The sequence below is a fragment of the Conger conger genome, chromosome 3 (assembly GCF_963514075.1).
Source record: "Conger conger chromosome 3, fConCon1.1, whole genome shotgun sequence".
Classification (NCBI taxonomy): domain Eukaryota; kingdom Metazoa; phylum Chordata; class Actinopteri; order Anguilliformes; family Congridae; genus Conger; species Conger conger.
The window spans coordinates 26692345-26703600 of NC_083762.1; the positions used below are offsets into that span (position 1 = coordinate 26692345).

At 39.4% G+C, this 11256-nt stretch overlaps 1 protein-coding gene across 3 annotated transcripts; it reads right to left on the bottom strand.

Annotated features, from left to right (window-relative positions):
* Window positions 1-726: 726 nt before the first annotated feature.
* LOC133123305 (polyadenylate-binding protein-interacting protein 2-like) lies at window positions 727-11149 on the bottom strand. Of its 3 annotated transcripts, none has more exons than XM_061233657.1 (4): window positions 11027-11149; window positions 6353-6497; window positions 4062-4241; window positions 727-1849 (listed from the first exon to the last, which is right to left on the bottom strand). In XM_061233657.1, exons 2-4 carry the CDS (start codon window positions 6488-6490, stop codon window positions 1793-1795), a joined length of 375 nt encoding a protein of 124 aa, XP_061089641.1. In that variant the 5' UTR covers window positions 6491-6497; window positions 11027-11149; the 3' UTR covers window positions 727-1792. The 3 variants fall into 3 exon arrangements, with proteins under 3 accessions (XP_061089641.1, XP_061089642.1, XP_061089640.1); XM_061233658.1 differs by lacking the exon at window positions 11027-11149 and adding an exon at window positions 10569-10687; XM_061233656.1 differs by lacking the exon at window positions 11027-11149 and adding an exon at window positions 7669-7825.
* Between the last annotated feature and the right edge of the window lie 107 nt (window positions 11150-11256).

Consider the following 11256-nt stretch of genomic DNA (forward strand, 5'->3'; position numbering starts at 1 on the left):
ACAGCCCTCCACAAGACATCACAGCATTCCACTCACCCCCTTATCTAACTGATAACTCCCACCCACATCCCTCTTCTGATCTACATTCTCATTCAAAACTCTCTCCCCTTACAGGCGTCAACATCTCTAAACTGCTGGGACCACCTGTGCCCTGGCTCCTACCCCCTTTCTCCATACCATGTAATCCCGCATATTCCTGTTAATTTCCTTCATGATCAATGTTTATAGGCTGGGCCTTCAAGGCTTTCTTCAATCACACCCCTGAAGAAAAATTACTTTTTACATTCCAAAACTCAGGAACAAACTCCATTAATGTTGAGACTATATCTTATGCAATGGCCGGGCATAATTTACAGATTGACACCGTTTATAGGGCGGATTGATTGCTGTAGCCATTTAACTGTTCATCCAGCCTTGATACTTACATTATTGAGACACAGAATAAAGTCAAGACTTTAATGTGAAGCAAAATATGACCGACTTGATTTCCGATATTAACAGCAATACTTTTAATAGCTGGAAGCACATCATCTAAGCAATTCTCATAAGTTATTAAGACTCCAAGTGATGAATTAGGAGTCTGATGTAACAGAGGTGTGGGGCACCTTTCTTCGGGGGAGATTTACAGCATAGTAATGAGAGAACACAGGGCTTAAATAAAGTACAAGGGTGGGATAGGGAAGGTCGGGGGGGGGGGGGGGTAAATCAAGTAATCCAGACACAAAATCTATTCCACCAATGTTTATTCTTAAATATTTTTGAAAAAATATATTTTTTACAATATTTTTATTTTATTCTTTTTTTGTGCGTTTTGTTTTTTCAACACTATTCACATTTAACACATGAGGCAGTGTCAAATACCATGTTCTGAGAGAGGAGAAACAAAGGTTGGTCAAAGAAAATAAGTGCCGTTTTGCAGACTTGCCAATATTAGTGTTTGCAATGAAAACAAGAGAGGCTCAAACAATGGACAAGAATATACCAAAACAATCCCCAACACCAAACACCTTTCAAATTTAAAATAAGACAAATAAAAACAGGCACTAGATCTGATTGGGGAAAACAAAATATGACTTGATTACTAGATGTGCTCATAATGTCCAGGCAAAAACTATCCTAACAGCCATCTTCAGATTAGTTTTACAGATAAGAAAATCGTCTTTATGTTAAGGGATGGAGTGAAAATGACAAAGGCATATTTTAATGTCTTCAGAACTTGCATTCATTAAAACATTCAAAATAAAATGTTACATTTATCAGAAATCAGAAATGGGAGACAAAGAAATTCAAGTAACATTTGCAAATATGCACGTTCTAACAACATACACATTAAACACATGAAAAGTATGGAATGGCTGAGAATTTTATCTTCCCTTTTCTACACATTCCCTAATAAAACATTTTGTACTTGCAGTTAGAATTAATCAGTTTTAGCCTTTCATAACTACTTGAAATATGAACATCACAAAGAATTAACCTCAAAATAAATTTAGCAATGAAGTGCATCATGAAAATAGCTCACATTAAGGCAACCACAATGAATGTTCTGCAAGGATTGAATGAGTATTGCCCTGGTGCCTCTACCACTGGTATGAAATCACCAATAAGGGTTTCTGAAAATAAAAGGCTTTATATGTAAATGTAACATTCTCAGCACTTCAGCATGCAAGACTTAATGAAAACTTTGGCAATGCAATAAGTGTAACACAGTGACAAAAAAGCATCCACAATGATTATTCTAATACTGGCTTCACAGTGTGGTGATGTGCTACATCCACCGAGATGCTGAGATTCAGTACTTAACACCAGGAACAAATTCTTTTGCGTTGGGGTTCAAGTTACTGTTCACCTGTAAAAAGAAAAAGAAAGAAAAGTGAAACAAGAATTAATTTCCAGTTGACTGGTAGAAGTTCTTGGTCATCAGATGATAAAACTGAAATCAAAAGAATAATTAAGTGCAGAAATATTTTCTGAATCTGCCTTAAATTTTTTAATAAGCTGGAACCAGTAACAGTACCACATTCACATCATATCTAAAGACAAATAAAAATTCACATGATTAGATTTATGGCTTTTAGTACTGTTGGTATAGAATGAGTATCTGAAAATCCAAAAATTAGCAGCCTTTTGAACAACTGAATTCAGCATGGTGAAAATCCACACTTCAGAAGTAAATACAGTGCTGGGAAAAAATATTTGCCCGCTTCCGGATTCCTCAATGAATGCATACGTCACAATGAATGGATTCAGAATTTTACAAAAAATGTAATATGACACAAAGGGAACCGGAGAAAATGCAGAACAGTTAGTGAGTATTTAATTTCTTTAATGAAAGCAGGCATTAAGCACCCTTTTCAACCATATGATAAAGTCATTGCCCCCTTAAACTTAAGTGGTTGCACCACCTTTCGCAGCAATCAAACACTTCATACAATCTGAGATCAGTCTTTCACATTGTTGTGGAGAGATTTTACCCCACTCCCCTTTGCAGAACTGCTTTCATTTAGTACAGGACTAAAATACTAACAGCTACAACCCTGTAGGTCTACTATACGCCAAACAACACATAGCCACCGACGGGAAGATTGCTTTACAGTTTGCAAAAACATACATTAAAAAAACCTTTAGAGTTATGGAACAAAGAGTTATGGATAGATGAGACAAATATCAACCTGTACCAGAGTGATGGAAAGATGAAAGTGTGGAGAAAAAAAGAAACTGCACATGGTCCAAAGCATACCACCTCATCTTTAAAGCATGGTGAAGGTAGTGTTATGGTTGGGGCATGTATGGATGCCACGGGAACTGGCAAATAGCTCCTGAAACAAGCAGGAGCTGAAGAGGGCTGGAGTACAGACCTGGCAGAGCATTACCAGAGACAATACCCAGCATCTGGTGATGCATATGGGTGGTAGACTTCAGAAGGCAGTCATTGATTGCAAAGAAATATTGAGTACTGTGGAGTCCTTCTGTTCGGTTCGGTTTGATCCAGATGCGATAGCCTTCGTCACCCTCGCGTATCAATGAGCCTTGGACGCCCAACACCCTGTCACCAGTTTGTGGTTTGTCCCTCCTCGGACCACTGTCGATAGGCACTCGCCACTTTATGCCCACTCATTTCTCTCACATCCAACACATCGACTACAAGAACCAACAATTTGCTTACAGGCTAATATATTCCAGACGTTGACGTGCCATTCTTATGAGATAATCAACATTATTCGCTTTATCTGTGAATGGTCATAATGTTTTGGCTCATCAGTGTACATGCCCTCTGACCACTTTATTAGGCAGACATGTACACCAACTTGTTAATGCAAATATTAAAATCAGCCAATCATGTGGCAGCAACTCATGCATAAAAGCATGTAAACATGGTCAAGAGGTTCAGTTGTTTAGACCAAACATCAGAATGGGGAAGAAATGTGATCCAAGTGACTGACTGGAATGATTGCTGGTGCCTACACATTACATCTCCCTTAACAGACGGATGCAACCTGCGCGATACATCTCCCTTAACAGACAGATGTGACACCAGCGTTGTATTTGATCATATGACCGTTTTTCAAGACACATGACCGTTGAAATGCGATGTGATTCCTAGGACTTTCTATGGCTTTTTTTATCCTTAGTCCACAATGGGATAATGAGTAACTGAAATAACCACACATTATTTACGTTTTGAGAAGCAAGCATGATTTAGAAATCATCATATCTTCATAAGTCCACGGACAATTCATCATCAGAATTTGAGGTCTCAGTGAAATTTAGTCTAGTGAAAGTATAAGCATGCATGTCTCAAAATGACCAACAGAATGAGACACCTTGTGTCAGGGTCTACTGGATTTAAATTGTATTTTTTTAAGCTTTTGGGGGGGGGGGGGGGGGGGGGCTGGTATCCACAGCTATTTAACAGTGTAATGTAGTTTGAGCAAAAACAGGACTTGGTAACATGTCATCACTTGTGAAATGCCGTTGAGATTGGTTTTGAAACAACAAAATCAAAAATCGCATTTTCATACTAGAAAGCTGACGCAGCAGTGCTCAGAGTAATAACTAACCACAAGGTCCTCTGTAATGTTGCCATCCCCAATGACCAATCCGTTGAGCTGGTCCTGCAGCTGGTTGATGGTCTGTGGCAGATCTCTTGCAGGAATAAACCACTCAAATTCCTCCTCTTCCTCCAACATCTCCTGAAAGCAGCGCTCAATGAACTCCTCCTCCAAAAGCTCTTCCTCAATCTGGAAAAAACACGTGAAGCTGTTATTTGCAATCCAATACAGAACACCATCTGATTACTCGAGCATAGTGTGTTTTTATTTTTCAGAAAACAAATCAACAGCACACATGAATGTGTCCAATGTGTAGTGAAAATAATACAATACAATAATACATAATACATTTTTCCTGGATAAAGACTGTTCAATAGTCTACAGGACTGGTCCATCTCCATGTTAAAAATATAATAAATTCAACTATATATTATTTTTCCACTTACAACATTACATGGCACACAGTTTTGGCTGTTCTGGCCTTCATAAAATCCAGCATGCACTTGAAGGAATCAGAGTTTGCCAGTTATTTCTATCATTATGGTTACCGTTATAAATATTAGTAAAGCGGTTCCATTATTTCTCTACTGCAAATTATGTTAGAATCATTACATATCACCAGATCAAGAATCTTGTAGGCTGACAGGCTGACTCCCAGTTTTCACCATATGTAACATTTAATCAGAGGTGGAGTATAATTAAATGTAAATAACGGGGGTAACGGGTACTCAAACTCCACCCCTAATGCAGAGACTGGTTTATGGGTGGCCACTCATCCAGGCGATCACGACACTCCCACGAAAATATGGTAATGCTAGCATACAAATATCACGTTACGTAACTTGGCTAGCCTGAGTGATATGGCAGACAGCTCTGAGTTTGAGGATAAACTTTTCGATTCTGACGAAGAAATACAACCTTTTAACCAGGCTTTACAGAGGAAGAACTGCGTTTGGCGAACTCATATCGCTCAGGCTAGCCAAGATAGGTTATGTGATATTTGTATGCTAATGTTACCGTATTTTCATGGGAGTGTCATGTGATCGCCTGGATGGGTGGCCACCCATAAACCAGTCTCTGTATTAAGGGTCAGAATATTTACAAAAATTAGAGATTTCAGTTTTGTTTTGTTTATTAAATTTCTAAAAACTTGTTTTCACTTTGTCATTTTGGGTTATTGAGTATAGATTGGGCGGCACGGATGGTGCAGTGGGTAGCACTACCGCCTCACAGCAAGGAGGTCCTGGGTTCGAATCCCCGTCGGCTGGGGCCTCTCTGTGCGGAGTTTGCATGTTCTCCCCGTGTCTGCGTGGGTTTCCTCCGGGTACTCCGGTTTCCTCCCACAGTCCAAAGACATGCATGTTAGGCTGATTGGAGAGTCTAAATTGTCCGTAGGTATGAGTGTGTGAGTGTGTGAGTGAATGGTGTGTGTGCCCTGTGATAGACTGGCGACCTGTCCAGGGTGTATTCCTGCCTTTCGCCCAATGTATGCAGGGATAGGCTCCAGCCCCCCTGCGACCCTGATCAGGATAAGCGGGTTCAGATAATGGATGGATGGATGGATGGAGTATAGGCAAAATTGCAATTTCATCCATTTAAAATTCAATCTAAAACACAAAGTGTGCAAAAAAAAAAAAAAGTGAAGGGGTCTGAATAAAGCCACTTACGCTAAATAACGATGTGATTTTCAAACATTGTGCCCCAAAATACTGCCGTGCTTTGGTTGACATTACGCGGATATACACAACAGGCTTACTTTCGTACAAAGTAGCTTTCACTGAAACTGTACACAAATTGATCTCAGTGGATGTTTGCGAGTAACCATATAATTATATTTGCCATTGAGTTTTCCTAAATGTAAATATTTCGTGCTCCGAGGCCACAAAAGTTAGGGACCCATTGAGGAACATTGTTATCAGGGCGAGTTACAGAGGCTATCTATAAAACTCGTAAAATCTCAGTAATCTGGATGGACAGATAGTACTCTGTTTTATGCACCAGTATACTAAAAACAAAACAGAACTTTTTGTTCAATGTTACCCTTTTCAAACAAGAGGCAAACAAACGGTGAGTGCAAGTCCTCAGCGCAAACTGTTCATAAGCGGTTTGCTAGGTCGTAGATGTCCTCCCATCTGCAATTGGTCCATCCAAATATCACATGGATGGTTGTATCACAGTTACTGACTAAGGGCCAGATTTCAACTTTATTTTAATTTCATCACTGTTGAAACTTGAACTGCCCCCTTAAGAATGTTAATGTTTTAACAGGAAAACATTTTACAGGTTATAGAGTGGCCTACCTGTCGGTTGAATTCCTCTTCATTCTCCATCCACATGTACTCAGCAAAAGGGTTGTCATCATTGTGGAACTGACCACTGATGATGACATCATTGTTGATTATGTTTGGAGTGTTGCTGCTGCGCCCAGGATCCTTCATTTTCACCCTTTAAGACAGAAAATGTATCTTTCAGGGATATGTCAGGGAAGAGTGATTAAAGGGCAACAAGCTTCAGAAGCAGTACCTCAAATACATAATTAACTGTCTTGGAGCAATCTTGTCATCCAATCACCACCGTTAAATAATTATATCACCTTACATCATTAGACATCTTGCCTGGAAACTTTTATAGGGCCTAAAAAGGGACCTGCATGGTGTATTCCTAGGTCAACCTTGAAATATTACCATAGTCGATGTCTAAGCTAATAATGAAATGCATCTGATAAAACCTGAAGACCACAACATACCGTTTTGTACATGCATTAGTTTGTATTCCTTTCACAGTCTCCAGGACTTTGTGAAATTGATTTTCGCAACTACCTGAACTCTAAATAAATCGAACCAAATATAGTATGATCTTGAGGAAGACCGTATCCTTTCTTCATAGACTGTCAAGATGGTTCATTGTTACTATCTGTACATGAATACGTACGTTGAATCAGGTGGTGCTATAGACGTTATAGCTAACGATCTAGTTGTATACTCTGTAATACCTAACGTAAGGTTAAATTACTTTATATGGCTAGGAACCGTTGGCTATTCACTGGGTAAAAAGGTCACTGGCGACGAATGCTAGCAAGATGTTAGTAGCGGTCAGTCAGCAATTAGCTGACATTGGTTAGCACTACTACCGCACAGTAAAGTTAGCTCTATTTTTAAAAGACTAGCTAAGGGACTAGCTATAATCCTACAGCTTGCTTGCGGGCGAACCATTAACCTAACGTTACTTAGCAGCCATTGCCCTGCAAACAAAAAGGGAGTATCCGGATGTTTTGCTAATCAGGTTAGTACCAAAGGAGGGCTATCTTGGTAGCTAAATTAACCTTTTTAACTGTAGTACCGTTTAAACAACTAGCTAGCAACCTTATTTTCCACACCGCCCAATTCTGGTTATAACAAGCTGTCTCGCTAGCTAGGTAACGTTAGTAGGCTTCTGTTATTTTTGTGTTACGGCCTCACGGGCACTTGCCAGCAAGTCTGCTGTTGACAATAGCTAAGCTAACTAGCTAATGTTATCAAAAGCGTGGTGAAATATCCGAGTATGTTAGTCTACTATATAACGTTAGTAACTAAGCTAAATGTGTGAGCGTGGCTCCATGAGGGAAATCATTTCTTACCGACGAATGTGAGTGGTGCTGCTCTCGAAGAACTTGGGCGATGACTTCAGGTTAGTAGCTGGTACACTTCAGGTTTAATGGCCGCTACGTCTTTGTTTTGATTACTTTCCTACGCCACGCAAACATGGGCACTTCCGTTTTATTTGCTTTAACTCCTCCTGCGCAAACACATGGCCTCTGTTTATAATAATTGATTGTATTTTATGCATGATTATAATTTGTCCTTTTGGCAGGGAATATGATTGCTGACTCTTTTACAATACAACGTGACATGGCATACAATATAGCCTCCGCACAAAAGAAGACGATATGGACACATGTTGAATACCACAATAAGTTGGTTTCAAATTAATGGCAAATTACATTTCAGTATGTCAGAAACACGTTTTTAACCCATCAAGATTCATTATGGGCATTGGACATGGGTTTTGGTAAATGGTACATGGACTGCATTTATATAGCGCTTTTATCCAAAGCGCTTTACAATGAATGTCTCTCATTCTGCCATTCATACACACACATTCACACACCAACTGCGATCGGCTGCCATGCAAGGCAAACCAATCGGCTCCTAATTAGGCTACTGAAAGCAGGTGTTTATGGTGTTCATAATTTTCACAGTACTTCAATACTTCCTACATTATCTACTAAATCTAAAGGTAGTTTTCATAGCCAAGTGTCCACATTCTCACTAATTAGGAACCTATTGATTTGTTCCGATCAGTTACACTCTTGCAATATAGCACAATGTGAATATGGGTCTTCTATTCTTTGTGGTATGCATCGCTATTTCTGACATAATGTGGCTTAAGTGAGTGAATAACCTCAAAACATGACAAGTACCTAATTTAGAAAAATCAACAGTTTGTTAATTTTGCATCGTGATTGTGGCTGGAACAATAACCAGCATACACAGAGGGTGCCCAAGACCTAGTCTGAGAACCACTGGTTTAAAGTTTTTGTTCTTGGGTCTGAATTGGTCACTGGGAAAAACAGCAGACTCTATTGTTCTGAAAGAAGGCTTCAATGAAGCATAAACTAACAGATATGTATATATACTATAATATCCAGAAATCAATTTATGTAAAGCAGTTTAAAGGGAAGTGCAGAAGAGAAGAGGTATTATTATCGAGACTAAGATTTGATCAAACAGTGCTCAATTCAACTTTTGATGGGAAAAAGTAATTCTGATATGTGTGAGGACTGCAATATCAAAGAAAATGTTGAAAACATACTTTTACAATGCACAAAATATAAAACAAAGGGAAAGGTTGTATCAAAGGCTAAAAGTGGTTGGATGGGGATGGGACTTGGAGGGGATACTAGGGGAGGAGATATGGGGGCATGCACCTGAACATTTGTTTTGAGATGAAAGATTGGGTGAGATGAATGAAAAGGTATTGGGAGGGTGTCGAAGAAGACACTTCTCAAGTTTAATTGGGATTTACCACAGAGGGTTATTTATATTATGTTAGTTACAGGGTGAGGGCATATGAAAGGGTTCTGCTGTGGTGTTATTGGTGTCAAGACCATGGACATGGGTGCACAGGTGTAGAAGGTGGGTGTTCAGAGGAAGATTGCACCTTTCTAAACACCAGGCTGTTTGTTATCACTATGGGGGAAATGACAAAGTGGGAGACAAGCAGTCTGAATGAAGTAAGAGGGAAAGTGAGGTGGAAAGGACCCAATAACATATGCAGAAGCAGACTGGCAGAAATGGGACATGTGAGGAATTGAATTGAGCTGGGACAGAGGGAAAAGATCAAGGGAGATGTGACACAAGAAATCATGCATGTGGATAGAATAAAGTTTTAGCCATTAAAGCCATTTAATGCGATGGTGATTAATTGTGCAAGTGAGGTAGACACAAAATCAGAGAGGATCAGGATAGTGGTGGACACAGCTCAAGCGATTTTGGATATAACGGATGTGGGGGGAAGATATACAGACAATTTTGGTGAAAGGGTCGGGAAGGAGTCAGACTCCAGGGATATTGTGAAGTAATAAAGAATTGGGATGCAGGTGTGGCAGAGTGTATTATTTATACACTCTCGCATACAGAACAATTGTGATAACGTAAAATATTCAGTAGGTGGCGATAATGCACAAATCTTAGTATTATACCCGCCGTTAAACAACTAAAGAAGAAAGAAGACGAAGACACCCCTTAAGGGTACTTCTCCTAATTCTACCTGGATTGCCTTAGTCGGCGTTGATCTCATTGCACCGGCGCAAATTCGCTGTGCTTTGTTTATCACTCTATCGATTTTGTTTAGGTGTATTTTGGCTGCCGCACCATATACAAAACAGCCGTAATCTATTGCCCATGCTTTTTCCATATAACTTCAGGCTCTGTTTGTCTATCCCCTTCTTTCTTGTAAAAAGCATGTAACAGGACTTATTTGTAGAAAGCTTAAAACCCCAATTATATGACCACTGTTCTATTTTTCCTATTGCTTCCTTGATTTTACCTATTATGCTTGGGGTATCTCGTCCCCTTACCCAGATGGCCCCATCGCATAAAGAGCTGACTCAATCCTTCTGTCCAAATTCATAAAAATATTGTTAATCATAATATAAAATAAAATTGGTCTAATAACACTGCCTTGTTGAATTTCATGAGTAATTGCATATTCATCAGACAACTCTGATCCCACGTTTACTCTAAATCTCTGTTCAGATAGAAAATCTGATACCCAGTGATAGAACCTTCCTCTAATTCCCATTCTATTTCATTGAATTAACAGCCCTTCCTTCCACATAGAAACATAAGCCTTTTCGATATCAAAGAACAACGCTCTTTTTTGGTTCCACCTGAACCGGAACCGGCACGGAGCCTTGCCAATGTGAAAGGCCTAAATCTAAAATCTAGATCTAAAAAGAGAGAAACTTATGCTTACGTATTGGAGCCATCTACGGGGGCGCGGCAATGGAAATTCTACCAAGAGCGTAATTCAAGAATGTTTGGAATACAGCAGATTCCAAGGTAATGGATTTGGTTGAGTAACAAAGGCTAAATCAGAGGAGTATAGACTGGAAAACAATTGTTTGAACTCACCTACCCCTCTTAGTAACGTCCCCCTGGCTATTTCCGAGACCGGAAATAGACATAAACATAATTGAAATAAAAAGAGAATGGGAAGAGAGTGGGGAAGGACATATGGCAAGCCATTATATAAGAAACAGATATTATAATTACTTAGATATGTATACAGACGGGTCCAAAGACGAAAAGGATTAAGTAGGCATTGGAATATATACCCTCAATGAATGTTAGTTTAGGGAAAAGAATACCAGATCAGATGTCAGTTTATACAGCAGAAATGATAGCGATCGTCATGTCATGTCATAGACATACCTTTTGGCAAAGGAGAAATTAAGCCGATGCTCAAGAAAAAAACAATGAAGGAATGGCAGGATAGATGGGACAGGGACAACAGCGGAAGGAAATATTATGGCGTGCAGAAAACCATCAATGCACAGGGTGTGTTTAGAGGAAGTAGAGGGGAGGAAACAGTTATAACTAGACTAAGGTTCGACCACACATGATTAAATAAAACACTGTATTTAATTGGAAAAAGTATATCA